At 43.2% G+C, this 20,760-nt stretch overlaps 1 protein-coding gene across 1 annotated transcript; it reads left to right on the forward strand.

Moving 5' to 3' along the window:
- The first annotated feature begins 1,975 nt into the window (after positions 1 to 1,975).
- Positions 1,976 to 18,496, forward strand: LOC148593205 (structure-specific endonuclease subunit SLX4-like). Its single transcript, XM_088531735.1, has 14 exons — positions 1,976 to 2,345; positions 3,122 to 3,379; positions 4,210 to 4,384; positions 5,021 to 5,230; positions 6,080 to 6,294; positions 7,404 to 7,717; positions 8,580 to 8,859; positions 9,805 to 9,893; positions 11,936 to 12,082; positions 12,853 to 13,028; positions 13,884 to 15,135; positions 16,672 to 16,754; positions 17,245 to 17,607; positions 18,181 to 18,496. The coding sequence occupies exons 1-14, from the start codon at positions 1,976 to 1,978 to the stop codon at positions 18,494 to 18,496; spliced, it is 4,248 nt and encodes a 1,415-aa protein (XP_088387861.1).
- Positions 18,497 to 20,760: the final 2,264 nt, after the last annotated feature.

The raw sequence follows: 20,760 nt of genomic DNA on the forward strand, positions 1-20,760 counted from the left end.
CTCTACAAGATGGTGCCAAAGGGGCTTTAAGGTACATCAATAACAGCATGATCAGATGTATTTAGAGGATCCTGGTCTGTGCCTACGCCTCACTACACGTCTGTAGATGGAGGAGTAAGATAGATTAATCCTTAGGTTTGCATTGCTTATGCATCTCACGTGATCTGCCTGGGGCATTCAGTATTAATTGCAAACAAAAGTTTAACATCAGGAAGTCACCGTAAATAATATGACATGTGTACGCATATGTCTGTGAGAGTTATTTAAAGCCATGGAGGATGTGAGATTCTCTGTGTGCCTCCTCCTACTTAGGGGAAAAAAAAAAAAAAAAGGTCAATTTGTAGTGATAACTACTCCAAGATTCTGTCGGAAAAAAATAAATTTATGAACTGGTTACAGAAAATGTCAATTTCTCTCTCAGGAAATGATCCAAGACTTACAGCAAAGTCCTCTGCAGGTTTGGGAGGTTGAATTTAAAATAGATAAATCCATTAACATCTGTAATTGCTTATAGGAAAGGCTGACCTGTGAAAATGTGTAACCAGCATTCCTTAGCCTTGCATGGCTGCAGCCAAGCCATTTGAGAAAACAATCCTGCTTGTGTTCTTCCTGCATTTTGAGTCTTTTGGTGCCCAGAGCTTTATTGGAGAAACTGAACCACAGCTGCTGCCATTCCAAATGAAACACTCTGTTTAAGTTTTGAAAGAAATGGATTTGGGAGTCAATATAAAAGCTCCATTAAAATAGCCAGAACCGTAGTGAACATATGGCTAGGAAGAAGAGGACAATCAAAATGTCTAAGAATAGAAATCTAGTTCTAGTGTTGCTCAGGGATTGATGGCATTTCCATATGGATGTTGTTGTACCTATTGCTGTTCCAAGAAATCACTAGCTAGCACTGTTATTCTTACTGTAGAGAAAGTTTAAGAAACTTAGTTAAATCAGGTTTTTTTAAATTAGTTTAAGAAGCTAATTTAAACCAGCTAAGAAAGAGACAATACTTTTATCTGGTGTATTTGACAACAGTTTATGAAACATGGTCAGTGTCTACTGAGTAGCCAAAGGAGGAGGTAAGAACACAGAGGTGAAAGAAGGGTGGGCACATTTGTTAGATGTGCTCTCTCATCTGTCCGAGAAACTCTTCTGCAAGGCCAAGCACTGCTAAGCCTTACTCTGCTAGCTGCTTTTCAGCATGGGGACAGGCTCTCTTCTTTAAATATGCTGTGTCACAAAATGAAATTTTGCACTCCGAGTGACAGTCTTTCCTCCCCACCTTATGGGAGTGAATACATTCATTTTTGCTGTGTTATGTAAATGTAGATATGGATGCATATACAAGTGGGACATCTCAAATTCTGAGCTCCAGGCAGGATTCTGACCTCAAAGGAGAGGTCAGCATGCTTTTGAATGTGGCCTGTGTCCGTCTGTGCTGAAAGTACAGTATTAGTGTTTGGGGTCAATATGTGCTATTATACTTATGTGCTGCAATATTTTATATGAGAATCTCTTCTCCTTCAAAGAAGAGTCTTCAAAGAATGTCCTCTTTCAAATTGGTACCAGAGGCCTGTTTCACACTGCATCTGCGTATACCATCTTACATATCCACCTTTTAGAGGTTTTTCCATTAAAGGGCTTCAGTAAATCTTTCTGAAGCCCTCTAGCGTACCATGAAGATCCTACACATGCTTTGGGCAGATTGAAATGCTTCACTTATATTCCAAAATCCTCTGAACAAGAAAGTCATCACTGTGCTGAGTGAAAATAAGCAGGGTGCTTGGAGAATGTGCTGCACTAAATGCTATAATATATTCTATGCAGATGAATTAATCACAGAGGAAAGTCCACCGTTGGAACAGTGGAGAAGTGCTGGCGTCTGAAGAATGAAGGCGGCGAGCCAGAGAAGACGCAGCCCTGACTGTTCCTGAGATCTTTCCCTGTAGCGCTGCTAGGCAGCATTACTGCAGCCTGCAGCACCATGGATGAAGAGGACAATGAATTTAAAGTAGTGTGGGCAAAAATTGTTGGTAGGGCAAAGAAGAAAGCTGAGGATACTGAGGAGAAAGCTGAGGATACTGAGGCAACAAAGAAGGTTCAGAAATGGACAAAGACCACTACAACAGGCAGATCTGTTCCTGGGAGCCAAATTGATCAGTGCTTTCCAGTAGTGAAGGGGAAAGATTTGCCACAAAATTTGGGTTCTAAGGTGCCGACAGGGATGCGTGAAGAAGACGACGATGCTGTGGCCTGCAGTAGTGGTGGGACGTCACAAGAAGACAGGAGAAGCGCTTTCCCTGACAGCCAGCTGCGCACAGTGACCAGTTACTCTACCAAGAGGAATGTGACAGGTGCGTGCACTGAAATCTTTCAGACAGAAAATAGGCTAGTACTGAAAAGACTCAGTTCAGTAGAGCTCTTTAGAAGTCTGGAGGAGGTATGCAGTTCTTCAGTAAGGTGAAACCTAAGTGCTGAGTGATATATGAGGGAGTCATTACCTTTTTTTTTGCGACTTCAGAATGTAAATCATTCCTCAAATCATCAAGAAGCAAGTTTAGATTATATCAAAGTGTTTTTTCACAGTGTGTTATTGTATTGAATGTTGAATTATGTTGCCATTGACTGTCACCAAGGCCAAAAAAATAAATTAAGAAAGGTTCTGGGTTAATTGATGAAGGATTGGTCTTTCAGTGATGACTAAATATGATGACCAGAAGGCAGTCACCAGTGCATGAAATCCTTAAACTGACAGCTAAGGTCAACCAGGAGAAGGATTATTTTGTACTTGTTCTGCCTGATACCCTTTCGTAATTATCTACTAGTGACTGCACTCAGAAACTGGGCTGGTGAGATCTTTGGTCTGATCTCACAGGTTGCCTCAAAGCAGAGCGGAGATACACTGAGCTGTTAGCCTGCTGCTCGTTACCACCCCTCCTTAGGAACACCTGTTGCTTGGTTCTGAGCCTGAAGGTCCGAAGCATGGATAGGGCTTGAAGATCAGAGTAGAAACATGTTCATTTTTTTTGACTATCTCAGGTTGCTGTTTTGGGAAGCTTCCCAAGAGCTCCCTGGGCAGCTCAGTTACCTGTTTAATTCTGACTGGGAAACTGTGCTTTGTCCCCTTCAGTGAATGCTCCGAGTGACTGTTCCCAGACTACACTATCCTTCCGTCCTTCACAACCAGAGACCTGCTCTTCAGACACCTTGAAGACACCACTGCTGCCTGGGTCGAAGGTGCGGGCAGCAAAGCTGGCGGTGGAGGGAATGCAGCACTTCAAGAGAGTGGCACCTGAGCAGCTAAAACATAGCCTGGGCGATAGCTTGCCAAAGGCTGCAGCTAGCAGGAATTCCTCTGATGAAAGCGAGGAAGAGAACCCAGAAAAAGGTACGTTTCTGCTGTTATTTAGCTCCTATGTGTGCATGGAGAGTGCTGAGGGCTGCTTAGGGTGATTGCATGAGCAGCAGTCTGGATTCCTGGGCTTTGTTCACAGCTGGACAGGTGGCTTTTGTGATGCTGAATAAATCGCTCCACATGTCTGAGAGCTTGCTTTCTCTATTGATCAATGTGTATTGATCTCTATACTTCTCTCCTAGATCTTTTGTGAGGCTGAAATTTGATTTTATGTTAAGTTCTGGAGAGAGAATTTACTTTCTGGAAACAGGTTGAGATTCTAAGAGCATCAGTAAATCCAGTCGTTCTTCTCTGGGGCAATATTGTGTAGCTCATATAAATATGACCTTAGTTACTCCGTGTCTTCTGTAAATCTCTGAGCACTTACAAAATAGGATGTTCTATGCAGATGAATTGAATCCGTAGCAATTTGAATTCATAGCACTTTTTTTGGTGTTTTGGTGCTTTAAAAGTCAAGGCCCCTTTAAAAGTCAAGGCCCTGCTGGTTCTCTATGGACATGAGAATTTCCTGTGCTTAATATGTAATGTTTAAGACCCCATGTTCTCCCAGAAACTTCATCTAAAACATAACTCTCCTTTTGGTTCGGATACATAATGTGCGATGAACCAATTGCCACCTTCCACTCCTGGGGTAGTGCTCTCCTGTACTGTTTGTGCATTCCCTTGTGAGAAATGAGATGTGAAGATGCAACAGGAAGATTGCAAGGGTTTTTTAAGTTAATAAAATAATCATGACAAATGTAACAGTTTCATGCCTTTCATTACAAGATGTTTAACTCTATCATCTCTCCCTTCTGTGCCAGTTACCCACGATCTTCCATCCACAAAGGACGATGGTGCTTTGGCTTTTGCCCTTCAGCAGAAGATCAAGGAGGAAGTCCCGGAAAGCCTAGAGGAGAAGGGCTTGTTTTTTTGTCAGATCTGCCAGAAGGATCTTTCAGCCATGAACACAACACGACGGGGGCAGCACGTTAATAGGTGAAGCACTAGCATGAAAGGCCAGTGTGGCTTTCAGCAGCAGTGCCTTAGAGAAGATGTAATTGCAGACTAGGTAGCAAAGCTACCCATTAGTGTCCATTTTGAAATCTGCCCATTTCAACACCATTTATTCAATTAAATAATGATTTCCTAAGAACATTTGGTTATGTCAGCTGTTTGCAAATCTGAGCTATTCGCTGAAGGAAAGATGTGATACTGTTTTGCAAGATGAATAAATACATAGACTATGCACTATATACTTTTGTAAAACTATGCACTATATACCTTTGTAAATACTATATATATGCACTATAGACCTTTGCTTTCCACAGGTAATGAGAGTGGAAGGCTAAGGGAAGGATCCTTGTGTTTTCTTTTGTCAGAATGGTGTGGGCTTAAATTGATGCCAGCACTCTATAACAGTTTCCTTAGTGGTAAATATCAAATACTGTTAAAATATTACATACAGCTAGCTCTTTATAAATGAAAAGTCTGTGCTTCTCTGTAAAGAAAGTATTGTAAACAGCTTGCTTAAGTAGTTGGAGTTGCTCAATTACAGCATTTCAGGAGGCAAGGTTCAAAAAGAGCATTTTATTTTATTTTGTTTTGTTTTGTTTTGTTTCCATCATCCTCCAGGTGTCTGGATGAAATGGAGGCAGCAGAGATCTCCTCCTCCAGCAAACCAGCAATCCCTGATTGTCTCGTCTGTGGCAAACATTTCCAAACTTCCGAGAGCCAAACTACTCACTTGAAACGCTGTGCTGTGAAGATGGCTGTTCCTCCTAAAATGCTGCTTCAGGCACTGCAGGTGTCTCAGTTTGGAGTTGCCTCTCCTAAGTATCCCAGGTAAGATTTTGGTGAAAATCTTGCTTTCCTTCAAAAGTGGTGGATGACTATGAGTCAGCAGACAGGAGCAAAATGGGAAGTAAATAATCTTACACTAATTTGTCAGAAATATTTATGCTCTGAGAAGTAATTACGCAATAAAGCTGAATAGCGTGGTTGAGCTTATTAAGCAGAACATGCTATATGAGCATACAGTCTCTTTGGAGTATCTGTGTTTCCAAGGCCTCAGCTTTTCGGCTCGTTGCTGTCCTGGATACATGGGCCTTATCCACAGAGTCAAGGAAGAAACATACAGGCTGTTTTGAATTGTGCTGGGTGCAGAGATGTATCTGCTCTTTGGGATTTGAGCAACATGTTCAGAGTATAGCGAGTGGTGCCTGCCTGAAATGTATCCAAAGGACTTTTAAGTCTTATTGTGCTGAGGAAGGGCCATTGCTTGTTTACTGTGGAAGTGTAAGATTGGCAGAACGGTTTTGGTGACGATGTTCTTGACTTCAACCTGTTTTTTGCCCTTTGATACAAAGTTTAGGTTTGAGGTAGCAGATGGTTAAGGCCATTCCTGCCCTTGCAAAAAAAAAAAAAAAAAAAAGGGCAGTTTGTCAGTGCTGCAGTCTTATGTTTACCTTTCCAAAATAAGATTTTCTCCAAATTGCTGTGAATTCCACGCATGATAAGAAATCCTTTTCTTTCCTCCACAGAAAAAAGTACTGTTGATGCTTTCTTATTATTCTGGATATGGGAATCTCTCTGAGGAAGCGGGGCAGCTGGTCTGAAGTGCTCAGGGTTTCTTGTCTCTGATCCAGTTATGTTATGTTAACTTGGGCTTTCTGCTGCATTCTTACGTTTCAGCAATCAACCAAACATATCAAAACGCAAAGAGTTCTCCGGAGATGACTCAAAGGAAATGAAAAAGAGGATCAAAATGGAACCTCAGGATGAAGATCTGCAGGTTGCTATGGCAATGTCATGCTCTCTCTTGGAGCAAGAAAAGCGTGAACAAGCAGCAGTAGCTGCAAATATGAAACCCGTGGCTGCCTTGCCAATCAAATGGAAGCCTGGATCAGGTATGTGCCACCGTGAGTGTCTCAGGCTGTACTATTGGAGGAGTGATGTAACAGCCTGCTCTTCACTACCAACTTTTCTGTTGGGTATAGGGGATGACAAGCACACTTCTGTTTCATTTAAGTTGTCCGAGATGGAGTAATGCAAAGTATCCACATACAGATAGCCAAGGGAGGCTGCAGGATGTTTCACTGAAATCCATTCTGAGTCTTATATTTATTTCACTGGTTGATTGTTTCAAAACTATAGAATGTTTTTAAGATGAGTTGTTTTTTTAATAAATCCCAAAGGGAAAACATGAAAAGACCATTGTTATTTTTTTTGCAGTGCATTTTTCTTATTCCCTGTCCCATACCCTTGATTATGCAACTTTTTCATCCTTCTCTCCTTGCTCTGCTTTCTTTCTGAAGTATATGTGCATACAACTACACACGTTGAACCTGTGGTTTGCTATTTAAATGCACAAAAATGGTCAGAAAAGAAGCCAGTTGCCCTGGGGGAAGGTTGAGTTCTGCACATAGGAGACACTTTGCTCTTCGTGGCTCTCCTCAATCTCTTCCTGCTGATAACCACTGCCAATTATATTGGGAATTAGTAAGTCAAAGGCAGTAAAGAAACAGACCTGAGAAACAGACCTGACAAATGAGAGCTGTGCAGGATTCATATGTGCTGTGGTTTGACATGAGTGACCATCACCAGTGATCAAGACGCACCAAAAGCAGTCCTTCATGGCTTTGGAGTCTTTTTTCTTCTCTCTCTCTCTCTCTTTTTTGAGTGAAGCGCTGCTAACTCGCCAAAAGCACTGTACGCTCACTGTTCAAAGGGTCTGGAAGGTAGCCTGCACATAGGTATCAGTTGCTTTCATAGTGATCTGATTTGACAGCTCAGCCCAGCAGGACCATGTGTGCACGAATAAGTCTTCCCTGAAGGTTTGTTTCTCTGGCAGAAGTAACGGGAGGCTTGGGACTTATTGCAGAAATCTTGTGTTCTGCTGTAGTTGCATTTTGATCATTGCCAACGGCAACACTTGAAAAAGCTGGCAGGTTCAGTTCCTCTGCTTATGTGTTCAGCTGTTCATTTATTTGGGTTTCTTTTGCTTTTCTTTTTAAAGAGAAAAGAACACGTAAAAGAGGCCCAACTACTCCTCCACCGTTACTGCTGCGGGATCCAGAGACAGCCCGCAAAAGGACTGAAGAGCGAGCCGCCATGGTGCTTACACGAGAGATGGAATTCCCTTCCACTCCTCGGCTTCCCACCAGCAGGATTTTGGAGGATGGATCTGAGAAAACAGACTGGCTCATGCCATCGCCCAGAAACAAGGACTGCCCTTTATGGAACAGCAGTGCTCTAACAGGGCCCTGCGACCCTGAATCATTCTACACTGCTGAACTGACCCCTCCAATCGTACCTTGCATAACTGTGCAGGTGGGATGCTCTTTTCTCCTTCCTCTCGTATTTGTGTGCCACAGTTTACTTGCTCTGTAGCCCTTCTCTTTTCTGCCATTTAAGTGAGTCACCCCATGCTCTTCATGCTCTCTGCTCCTGCACAACTGTCCCCTGGTCTCACACAAGTAGGTTTGGTGATCTTGAACTTTCACTTCTCCCTTTTGGACAGGAGGCTGAGGCTTGTGTTGCCGTGCTGTTCTTTGGGCTTTTGGAAGACAAAACAAATGGGAGCAGAGCACTGAGTGAGAGGGCTTGAGCCTCTTCATTTTGCCACTAGCTTAGCTATTTTTACAGTAGCCTGACTCTTGTGTTCCTTCTTGATACTTTTCTCTGACTGATTACAATCAGAGCCTTTCTCTTTCTTTACTCATGTTTTGTATCAAGGCAGCAAGGAACAGTGTGGAAAGTTCACACTGAAGATGGATGCTTGTGTGTTACACTGAGGAGGGGGTGGGCACTCCTAGGGTTGTAAAGTGAAGCGTTTGCATTTCAGGCTTTCCCCATGTATCCCCCTGCCTGAAGCTGCATGCAGGACTGTGATCCAGTTTTAAACCGGGCGGTCTCACTCTGTTATTATCCAGATGTCTTGCCTCTCGTTTTTCTGTAGTTTTATAAATGCTGCCTACAGAAACAGACAGGACCTTTTAGTCTGTCGCCTTATAGCACTATCTTCTTGGAGAGCAAGTATGTATCTGGGGATCGCTCAAAGTATTTTATTAATATTTATTAAGATATTTTGAAAGTATGAACTAGAGATCAATTCAGCGACTGTACTCTGAACTCTGCAAATACATACAAAATTAATTTATTGATGTCTTTTTTTTTTCTCTCCTTTGATCAGATTTGTAAGTCAGAGACTTCTCTGCCATCAGTGGGATCTGATCAACCAGAAGTATCTCAGCAACTTCAGCCTGATCTCAGTCCTCATTATCCTGCTTCTCCAGAGACTGGAGAAAAAGCTGCTGATGAAGCCGACTCCGGCTCTGAACGGGCTGGACGGATTTCGTCTCAGGGCGAGAAGGTTCATGTTGAGACTCTGCAGCAACTGATTGAGTTGGCCATGGAAGCACAAACTCAGTGGAGGCTTGAGCTTAACGACGCTCAGGAAGTAGAGCAGCCAAGTAAGTTCTGGCAGCCTCATGAGCCTCCTCTCTGGTGTCATCAGCTGTGAGGAGCCACGTTTAGCCATACTGAACTTGGAGAGCAGTGGCAGCAGCCGCAAGATGATATTGTTGATCCAGGGGGTGATATTTGGGGCATTGTTCTGTAGTAGGCTTTAGGTACAATCAAGTTGACATTTCTGAAATGATTCATAGATCCCAATATTTAAGAAGAGCTCCTCTTAGACAGCAGCTTCTAAATTTTATTTTAAAAATCCTTTAAAGGTGTCAGATGCATTTCTGCCAGCCGGGGGCCCAGACACGGCCAATCGTGAGGCAAAAATACATCCCCAAAATATATGCTCTTTTCTGCCTAGTGGCTTTTGCTGACAGCACTGTCTTACGAGGTTTCACCAGAAGAAGACCTGGTGAAAGAAGAGCGTAAGAGATGATGTTGTGTTGGTACATGGATACACAGTCCCTGAAGTTGATCTGCACAGGCTGAAAAAAGTCCACCACCTAGAATTCCTTCAAGAGCAGCTCTAACTTCCCTGGTTACAGTGGTGTGCATTGCACAACGGCACATTCCAAGACCAATGGTAGCCTTAAAATTGTCCAACCATTTAGCATAATATATGCACTGTGTGTCTCCTGTTCACTCATCAGTGAAGACTATGGTTGCTAAATCTAATGTCTCTCTGCTTTGTACTTGACTTGGGTAAAATTCCCTCAGTTCTCCTATTAAGCTGCAGCAAATGGCTGCTGGTCATATGCCAAGAAAACCAAATGCATCTGATAAAGCCAAGAGGGGGAGGCTGAACCATTCAGCTCAGAAATGTCAGCCTGGGACAGGAGTCTCTTGGGGAGTTGTCATGGCAAGGAAGAAATGGCAGTTAAGAGTTGCCACTTCATTCTGTCTTACAAGAAGGTTGTACATGACTTGAGATGTGCCTTTTCTTCTTTGAGGAAAAGAATTGACTTCCAGTGATTCTTCACTAAGTGGCTTTGCCCTTCTACCCATAGAGAAGAGATTTCCGAGAAGCAACGATATAAATGTAAGGACAAATGTTATTTTTCCCCTTTTTTGTATTGTTTATTTGCACTGTATTTTTGTATTCTTTATTTGCACTGTATTTTTGTATTGTTTATTTGTTAAAAAAAAGCCTCTCCTATTTGATTAATTTCCAGAAGTATGGAGTATTTCCCATTCATTTTCACAGAAACAGAGATGTTTAAGCATTACAGTCACTCACAGGAATCATCCTAGGCAAAGCTGAAGTCCAAATACGTGATGTTTCATTGATGCCCACAGGCAGGCTTGTGGGTGTTTCAGAGTGTTTGTCCTACTTAATTTAAAATAACAGGTAACATAAAGCAAATTTGTGCATAATTTACACAAAGAGAACCAGGTTAAATATTGAGGCTGTAGTGCATAGAGTATTTGGGGGTAGTTACTAGGGATGTATCTGCTCAGCACTTAGGTAGTACTCTGCTTTGATGCCCAGCCTAGATCACACAGGCCACACTTCCTGGAGACCAGGAGAGACAGAACTGTCTGGGGTTTCATCCAGGCTCATGTACGCACCCATTTTGCATGGTTCTGACCAGAACTTTGTCAATGCCTCTCCTCTTATCTTCCTTTCCAGTCTTTCTTTTGCACAGAGAATGGTGCAGCCAGAATATTTCTGTTCTTACTTAATTTCCCCATTTTCGAGTCATAATTTTAGTGTCAGCAGGAAGGCTGTTCTGGGCTTCCTGCCTGGAAAGCAGTGCCTGCCTTCTCGGGGTACCGTCTTGCAGGTGTCCTACCTGCCAAGAAAAAGAGAGCAAGAAACACCTAACAGGTTTCCAGACTGAGCTTCCTGTCTTGCCCTTGGAGAGCAGTCCATGACGTGCAGAGTCTCCTCTAGCCCACCTGTGAAGCCTGGAAGAAATGGCCCAGCGTGTGCTGCTGTTTCCATGCTAACTGGTACTGGCTCCTTGCAAACACACTGAAGCAAGTAGAGAGGTTGAGTTCCCACTGAACCAACCTAGAAACCTGCTAATAAAATAAAGAGCTCTGCTGTTTCTGGTGGAACTACATCTCATGGAGTTGGATAAAACTTGCCTTTCTTCCAGTCTGCGCTAGGTTCAGAAAGTACAAGGTCAACAATTAGTGTCTCAGGTAAAGCTGCTTTCTACTTACAGTCAGGCAGCCTCCCTCAACCATGGGCTGCAGGTATTTCACGCTTCTCTGAAGCACTGGCCACCTCCAGAAGCAACACTGCTACCTAGGGAGTCTGAGTCTTTAGAAGATTGCCTTGTATGGGTTTGTAGTAGGGGTAGTGCCAGACATTAAACTAGTCACAGATCACTTGGGCAACCAGCCTTCCCCAAACTTTCAGTAAAGGAGACTAAAATTATAAGAGTAAATACTTAAAAGTAAATAAATAAAGGAATTTTCAAAGGAGATTTCAGTAACAAGTGCACAAGTTCCTTTGGACTAGATACCTGCATTTCTTTTATTCCGTGTTGCCCCCTTGTTGCAGAGGGCTTCTTCCCAGGTGTCATTGCTAGACCAAAACAGTGAACAAGAGAGGAAAGGCTCATTACCTTGCCCCTGGGTCATCCTCATTCCTCTTGCTCTATGCAATTGTTATGAACTGAGTTCAGTTCCATCAAGGTGGGAATTACAGCTTTCAAAAACATGGAGGAAGACAGCAGAGCAAGAGGCCAACTGCAGGCAGTGGCTCTGCCACATCAGGAAATGATGTGGTAAAGATCCGAGGACGATGATGTGCTGTAATGCAAAAGGCTGTTCCACAAGTAGAGTGGAAGACAGCATGTGACTGCCTCTTCACAGCTGCTAAGCTTTGAAGAGAGGAGAAGGAGGGAAACAAAGCCAGAGATGTGTGTTGGACTAGGTTGCTTACGTCTCTTATGGAAGACCTTGCACTGATAAGGATTCTGTTAGTCCTGAGAAGGCAAAGGCAGCCATACCCACGCTGGGACCCAGAGTACAGCAGTGCTGACAAACTGGGCTGTTGCCTCCTTATCTGCCAGGAAAATGCCTTACAGCTGTAACAACTCCTGTCTTTGTGTCCCTTCTATGTTCTAGTCCTCTTTCAGGATGCTGGCAGAAGATTACAATATCATGGTCAACAACGCCTACTTGAGTGATATCCAGTTTCAAGTGGACTCTGGAGAAATCCTTTATGCCCATATGTTTGTGCTGTATGCACGCTGTCCACGGGCTGTTCAGCTGGTAAGTACTGCTGTTAGACTTTTCTCTTCCCCTCGAGTAAAGCCCCTTTGCAGTAACAGGAGTTTGACCGTCTATTCCAGACTGATCACAACAAATGAGTTAGTGATGCCGTACAGTAAGCACAGAGTATTTGGAGATCCAGTGGCAAGTCACTCTGGACCTGCTGATTATGGAGTAGACAGTATTTACAAGCTGTGCTTGTAACTAACCCAAACAGAGGTCTGTCACTCCCACAGGTGCTATGGAGGTAGCTGCATTGACCTGTGCCTTTGGCAAGGCCAGTGAAGTAATTTCTGTGTTTCCAGAAGCATTTTGGTTCATACAGTTTCCAGCCTGCTCCTGTGCAATTTCCTGCAAAGGCAATGAAAGGCAGTGGGCTGAAGACAGGAACTTGCCTTCTGACAGAGCTGCCACCAGACCATACCAACTTCTTGACAAAGTTTTGTCATTCTTTCTGGAATCAGTAGAATTCGTTTTGTCCTCATGCATGATTACAGCAGTTTCAACTCAAGGTGCTTAGGACCATTTATGAGGGGTCCTTGAAAGCTTCAGGGTACAAGTTAACAGCTGTATGGAGCTCCCTATTCCCCAGGGAGCTCTGTATCTCTGGTCATTTTTAGCTTCCCTCTGAGGCATCAAATTCTGGCCATAGGAACAGACTTTGATAAAAAAAAAAAAAAAAAAATTAGTGGCCTGATAGAGAGCAGATACTGCTGGTGGTGTTCCTTTATGAGGAAGTGGACCTTGTTTGCTTTCCTTTTACCGCACAGGTTTACGACGAAGGGATATATGTGAAGGTGAAGGACGATGACGACGAGCAGACGCGCCGGGTGCTGCTGAGCGATGTGACAAAAGAGGCAGTCCTCGCATTCCTGCGATATCTTTACACTGCTTATACTGACATCCCTGCTAGAATCGTGCCCCAGCTGAGGGCTTTGGCTGCCAGGTTTGTATCATATGAGTGTGCTTTGGGTCACCTCATGCTTTCAGCCACATGGACTTTAACCTGATACCTTCTGTTGTGGTTTCAGTGGCTTTCACAAAACTCATTTCACTTGAGATGCAAGTACCTCTGCTTCCATCTTAAGTGAAATATGAACACACGAGCATCTTATCCTCATTTTTTTCATGAATCTTTCTTCAGGTTACATCTGCTTGAGATTTTCTATTTTTGGTTTATGACTAGAACACTTTTGCCAAGTTTTGTCTCATGATTTTTAATGACAGCTGATGGTGGCAATGGTGATGAGTGTAATTCTCAAAGCATTGCCCTAGTGACACACTTAATCTGAATGAGACTTGCAGAATGTGGATGCAGGGAATGCTAATTTGTTATGTCAGTCATGATCCTAGACATGTGTTAGATAATGAACTTGAAACAGCAGCAGATGAAACACATTCTATCGGATCAAAATCACTTAGTTCTGGAAATGTAGGTGTCCTCCTTTTAAAGTAATTCTGAAAAAGACCAGGAAAAAAAATCTGCTCTTTTATGTTGATAGTCAGTTAAACTCATACCTAATCAAGGAGAACTGATTATCCTCTGTAGTGGCAGCGATGCATTGTTTGGAATGGGGGAAATAAGTGTGAAACCTGAGAAGATTATGGTGACACGGAGTGAAAACCTGAAATTGTTATTGACTTTATAATGTTGAAACTGCATGTCTAATTTGGCACAACAGTTTCACAAATTAAATTTAACTTTCTTTACAAGACTCACTAGATTGATGAGGCAACTATAACGTTTTGGAATTTTGAATGAATTTTGAGGGAGATTAACATTTCTGTTACATTCTTGCAGGTTTGATTTAAGGGAACTTGTGCTCAAGTGTAAGGACTGCGCTGAAGAGAGCCAGGCATCTTCTGGAGTGGATCCAGAAGATGATCTCCTCTCTGCGAGAGATGATGAAGATAATGATAACAGAGCTGAGAACTTCAAAGAGCTCCTGAACTCAGTGTGGGTGGCTGAAGATGAGGAAGAAGAAGCTGTGCTAAACCCTGCATGCCAGAAGGAAGACGACAACGGGGTGGGTGAACAGGAGCCGGAGGAAATATATGAGTTTGCTGCAACTCAAAGAAAAGTGGTTCAAGACAAACTGGAGATGAGTGAAGGCACAGATTACAACATCTGTAGTGATACTGAGGTAGCCCAAGGTGTGAACCAGCAGACTAAGAAAAAAGAGGCAAAAAGGTCCGTATCTGCCTTGATAAGCAATGACTTCAGACATCTGAGGGAAGACAATGATGTGGAAACATCCAAATGTGACTTGTCTGAAGAAGAGAAAATGCAGAATACAAGTGGATGCAAAAATGTGAATGCCACAAGCATCAATTTTGAGTCTTGTCAGTTTGAGCCTCAGAAGGGGGTTAGGGGATCGGAAAGTGGGAAGGATTTCAAGTTGTCTCAGGCTTCACATAATATGGGAGAAGGAGACCGCTTGGAAGAACAACAATTCACCAACTGTTCACCGCAGAATGATACTGATAGGCGTGAAAATTATAAATGCTTATTTTCCAAAAATCAGATAGAATACTGTGAGCCTTCTCCAATGAAAGAAGTTATCAAAGAGTCAGGAAAGGCTGTTAGCGAAAAACATGTTGATGTTAATGATTTGCTTCCTTACTCCAAGTCACAAAAAGACCTCTCTCCACACAGGGATGGTTTTTGTGGCAGTCCTTCTCTCAAATCTTCTATGTCTTTTTATCCTGCTGTTGGTTCTTCACCTATGTCTTCAGAATCGGATAGGAAATTTCCCAGAGAAGCAAAAACACCAGAGAGAAATCAAAAACCATTCCCGTCTCGCAAAATAGCTTTCCAGAAAGCCAATGAGCAGGACATTACATCAGGAAATCGGAACATAGAGAGCACAATTTCTCCAAAAGAGCTTTCCTGCACTGATTTAAACAAGCATAAATATGCTTCAGTTTTGTCAACACCAGTCATAAAAACTCCGGATGTTGCAGTCCAGAACAGAAAAGAGGCTGATATTATTGTTTCATCTTCTGATGATGAAATGGAGCTAGAACAAGAGAGGAAGTTACCAGAGTCTGGCTCTCCTGAAAGTTTCCTGAAGCCCAGATTCTGGGAAGTTTCGGATAGTGAAGAGGAGGAATTCCCACAGATGCTTTTTTTAACTGAGAAGGTGTCAGCTTCAGCAGATGCCTGTCCGACAGACCTTGCAAAGACTCCCGGTGAGAGCTTGTATCTGTACAGAGTTCACTGAAGTAGGTTAAATTGTTGTCATTTTAGGTGATCATCCTGTTTGTTGTTCACCTGCTATATTGAGAGGGTGTTTTGGCCTTCTAATCCAAGCAGTCAGGGCCAGGCACAAGAAGGTACAGTCAGCTTCTGATGTGGGGGAGTGCAACTAAATACGTGGGATAGTTGGAGCGTAGCCATTTGTGATCCATTCATGCTGCTGCTTTGACAGTGATCGTATGCATTGTAGAAATGATGAGACATTACCTGGGAGGGGAAAAAAAAATCAAACAGCCTTCACTTTGCATGCTAGGGAATGATTATTCCTTGCAGTAATGGGTCTTGTTTTTCATGCATTCATCACTGATGTATGTGCTAACAATTACACGAAGACATCGGGTAAGCTTTGCTTCCAGTGGTAGAAGATAGAGGTTGGTTGGAAGTAGGTGCCTCTCCTGCCCACGGGTAGGCTCTCTGCATATTTTCCTGCAAAGCTCTTCTGATTTGCCTTTGCTTTGACTTGCCCTGCCCTTGTGTTTGCTGATTGTAGGCTCTTCCAACAGATTTTTGTGTGTCCAGCACTGGTCCCAACTGGAGGACACAGTGAGCGGTTTCAGGACGCACACAAGACTAAGGGCCAAGCTGCTCTTTGCCACCAGATTGCACTTAGTGGTGTCAGGAGCTGGGCCTTGTCTGCTTGAATGTCTGATGACACAGAGAACACTAGCCTCTGGGGTCATACCCTTCTGGGGTCAGCTGCTTACTAGGACAGTTCCTTCCATCTAAGCTCTAAGAACAGCAATTTATCCCTTAATATTTATTAGATATATTACTAATTATACTATCGTAAGTAATTAGTTTAACAAGCAGGATTTAGAACATGACCTGAGACTGACTGTGCTTCACAGTATCAGGAAATCAGTATCACTAAATCAGTATCTAATTCAGGCCCCCAGAACCTTGACTTGTTCGGTTTCTTCTGCATCAAGTCTCTCCTATGCAATTTTCTTCCTTGGGAAAGAACCACTTCACAGAATTCAGTAAACATATATTTTTAATTACCTTGCAGCAGTTCTATCAAAGCCTCCAGTGGGCTTTTTTATTCAGACCTAACATATGGCTCAATTTGTTTTCTGATTTAAAGACAATAAAAAACAAATATCCTAGACCCAAGGAAGACGAAAGTGTTGATCTGTTCGGTATAAAGGTATTTAGTAGAGCAGCTTGCAGACAAGTAGTTCTTCTTAAACAGTTACTAGATAACATTAAAATATCTGCCACCAGGAGGGGAAGATATCATCCCTCCTATATCCTTCTGTACTAATTCTGATGACAATTTCATTCTGTTGCAGAACCTGCCTGTCAAGAGAAGGACAAGTCTCCTGAGAAGGACAAGTCTCCTGAGACTCCTATGACACCAATGCCAGCTTACTCCCTTATGAAGACCCCAGAACTGAAGAGGGAGTTGAGCAGGTTAGCACTGCTTCTACAAGTATATCTACAAAAAAAAAAAAAAAAAGTGCAAGTACATCTCTTTATGAGCAGAAAAAATACATGGAAGTTCCATCTCCATATGAGGAAGAACTTCTTTACTGTTTGGGTGTCACAGCCCTGGAACAGGCTGCCCAGAGAGGTTGTGGAGTCTCCTCCCCTGGAGATCTTCCAAACCCGCCTGGATGTCACCCTGTGCCACATGTTCTAGGTGTCCCTGCTGGAGCAGGGGGGTTGGACTAGATGATTTCGAGAGGTCCCTTCCAACCCCAACCATTCTGTGATTCTGTGAGAAACCTGCTGGTAGGTGGTGTGAAAGGCAGCTACTGTGCTAAAGGGGAAAACTTGATGGTTTTCCAATGTCATGCTCTTCCAGCTGGCCACTGAGCTTCCTGGCCTGGTCACATTGCTGAGCTATAGCAGTGGAAGGCGCAGCATTATCTTAGGCTTAAGTCCTACCTTTCTCTTTCAGATTTGGAGTTCGTCCTTTCCCAAAACGCCAGATGGTGTTAAAGTTGAAGGCCATATTCCAGTATACTCACCAGGACGTGGATACGGATGTGGATACTGACACAGAGGATGATATCCCATCCTCCCAGCTTCCCCCACAGAGGCCTCCAGCCAAGCGCCGTAGGCAGCTGAAGACTAACGGGCATGCTGGTGGGAAACGTGCCAAAATCTCCAACTGTAGACAGACACCAACTGTATCTCCAGATAGGAGCTCTCTGGCAGCTGATAAGGAGGAGCTGATGCTCTCATCATCTCAGGAATCTTCATATTCTCGGGAATCTTCATCCTCGCTGGATGGCAGTGACGTCTCTACTGGTATACAGAGGTAGGGGAACAAAATACTAACGAAGGAGTCTACTGTGCAGCACAGAGATGAGCTGGGAAAATGGGAAATATAAGTGTCAATGCAGAATACAGGGGATCTGTACTGTAGGCAGCTTCCCTGAGCTTTTGTCACTTGAAGTAAGTTCTTCTGTTGTGCGTTTCAGTCTAATTGCTAGTGAGCTATTCTGAGAGCACAGAAATGCTCACGGGTGAAACTGCACATGGGCAGAGCTCAAAGCTGGCACTGCAAGGAGCCTCGCAGGGTTGAGTGAGAGCCTGCAAGAGGAGCAGGGAGCGCTGCTCGGTGAGCACTGCGTGTGGTGCTGCACAGAGCAAGTGTGTCAGCAGTAATGCAGCAGGAGCAAGGAATGCCGGGCAGCACCGGCACAGCTCGATGTGCAGGTTTGCAGAACACGTGGCGTGTTCTGCCTCCCTCCCTTTGGCAATTGCTGGTGTCGGAGATCCTACACAGGGCATTGCAAGGGTTGGCAGCCAGGGACTTGGGCATCTCTGAGTGTGCCCTTGATGACCAGTTGTTTCCTTGATTGTTTTTTGCACTTTTTCTCACTTTTAGTTCTTGTAGCAATATATCCGAGGATGAGGAAGAGGAGCTCCCAGCTTCTCAGACAGCAGCCCAGGAAGCAGATACACTGGACGCAGTGGGAAACTGCATCATTTCAAATTCAGTCCTGTACCACAAGGTCCTCTCTTACGAGCCAATTGAGCTGGCTGCACTGCACCGAGAGCTGAAAGCAAACGGCATGAAGATTTCCAAGGCAAAGCTGATGGATTTTCTAGATGCTTACTGTATCACCTTCACCACGGCTGCAGAGCGGAAGGAGAAGGAAGCCAAAGGCAAGGGGAACGGAAGACAGAGGAAACGCTACTGAATGGAGCCTCTCTCCCATTTCCAGCGGCAGCTGCAAAGATCCCTCCTGTTGGTGCACTCCCCTGCTGCTTCTCCTCTTTATCTTTGCTCTCCATTTTTTCCTAATAAGTTTTAGTTCCCTAATAAGATCTTTTTTCCTGAATCTTCAGACTCTCCAAGTAGTTATTTATTCAGTATCTGAGCAGCCCTACTGATTGCTACGCAGGGGACATTGTGGAAATAAGAGGCCTTTGCTGTCCTTGGTTAATCTGGTGGTCTCTGGTAAAACTCCTCAATCTGTGTGCAGCTGTTCTTTTAAACTATTTCTCATGGCTTTGCAGTGTCCTCTAACACCAGCAATTGTGTGAAAGCCTGGATTCCAACATTCCGCTGTGTGTGTCCAACATGTAGCAGGTATTGGCGTGCTGGGATCTCCAAGATATAATCTGCTCCATTTTCTGAGGGCTGTGTTACCTTGTCTTTGTAGTCCGATCAGAGCACATCCTTGACAGAGGTGGGGTTTTTTGGTTTTGTTTTTTTAAGGAGATGGTATTATAGTGATTAAATCTCTTCCTTGAACAGTCTCTTCTTAAACCTATTGTAAAAGAAGTTGTGAACATCATCTGGAACTCTTGGACAAACTCCTGGACCCTAAAAGGTCATCTTTTATATGTATTTTGTGAGCTCTTCTGACTTTCATGTGTTTTGAGAGCTTTGAATCTGAAAAGGTCTTGGCAAAAAGGACACATTGTTATTTTTTTTAAAAAAGGAGCCACTTTTGTAACGTATTTATGTATTCTGGAAATTATTTATATTTTTGATATATTATAGCCTTTTTATTTAATTTATATAAATAAACAGAATAAGATCTTGATGATAAACTGTAACAGGTAATGCCTTAGGAAGGCCCGGGGCAGCCTAAGCAGCAGTCCTGGGTCTAGCTGGGAGCAGTAGTGGCTCCACAGTGAGCGCTCTGGCTGGAAGGGTCCTCAGCAGAGGACGGAAGGACAAGGTGAGTCGTGGCACAGGGGCCCAGCAGCAAGGAGAGCTGGAACAAGGGATTGCTGCGCAGTGGCTGGAGAGAGGAAGATCACCAGGTTTGTTTGAGATGGAGAGCACCAAGGTAGGAGAGACTCCAGGTAAGGCTGGGGAAGGTGTTTTGGTCAGCCAGAAGGAGAGATGGGGAAGACTTCCTTGCAGAAAAAGGCCGACTTTCTTGCAGAAAAAGGCCAAGTTTTGCCTTAAGTGGCATTCTAGGAAATACTGTTTCCCATAATGTATCACATATTTCTCTCTTGTCAGTCTTAATATGTGAAAATAAGTAAGATCCCTTTCCATCTTCTCTGCTGTATTCCTAGTCAAGACATTTATCATCAAAACTTTTGCAATCAATTCTTTCTTATATCTTGACCTTCAGCAAATACAGTGTTACACTTTGGGCATATAAATTACAATTGTTCAACTAATAGGACTGCACCATAAGAAACTTGGTAGCATGCTAAGAAAAAAAAAATTTAAAAAAGAACAGTTACTGAAAATGCCTATATCCTCTTTTCTCTGTCATCCTTAAGCCTTTCAACTAAACACTTTGCCTAATGAAACAAAACAAAAATATAACTGTGCCATTCGGATTGGAGATAACATTTTGCAGAGGCTTCTCTCAGTATTCTTGTGGCTACAGTTGACAAAATTAAATGGTTTTCCTAATTCTAACAATTCTCCCAAAAGAGGAAAAATGACTTGCAGCATGTCAGATAGGTCACAATGCAGCCTGCATGCTGCAAATTATCAGAAAGCCATTTTTCATTCTCCTGCTCCATTAATCTGTACACAAGGGTGTCTCTTCCCAGCTAATATTGATGTTCCCATCTGCCAGTGATGACGTTATCAATCAGTTTCATCTGTATACTTTTCTCTGTTTTTGTATGTTCCTAACAGGGTCATATCTCTCTTGGAAAATCCCTTGTCTCTATAAGAAAAAAGCCTTTTCAACTAAGATTTGAATTGTTTCCTATGTTAAAAAGTAGCCAATATGTTATTGGCAATGCATAAAGCCCTTGTCCTACCCCGACACACCTGATGAGCTCCAAATGAGCTTTGGAAAAAAACTGCTTCCAAATGTGTGTGACAACGAAGTGATCTGTGTGAGTGCCTATGGATACTAGTAGAGCAACTTTTGCAGCTACTGCCTGTTGTTTTGTGCATTATCACATTTCCTACCTACAAAATCAGTAGGGTGATGACTGTTGTGCCCTCCCTTTCTACCCGACCAGTAACTCCCAACTA

Source organism: Tinamus guttatus, unplaced genomic scaffold, assembly GCF_059628265.1.
Source record: "Tinamus guttatus ecotype Peru unplaced genomic scaffold, ASM5962826v1 Tinamus_guttatus_pri_ptg000429l, whole genome shotgun sequence".
In the NCBI taxonomy this organism is placed as follows: Eukaryota; Metazoa; Chordata; class Aves; order Tinamiformes; family Tinamidae; genus Tinamus; species Tinamus guttatus.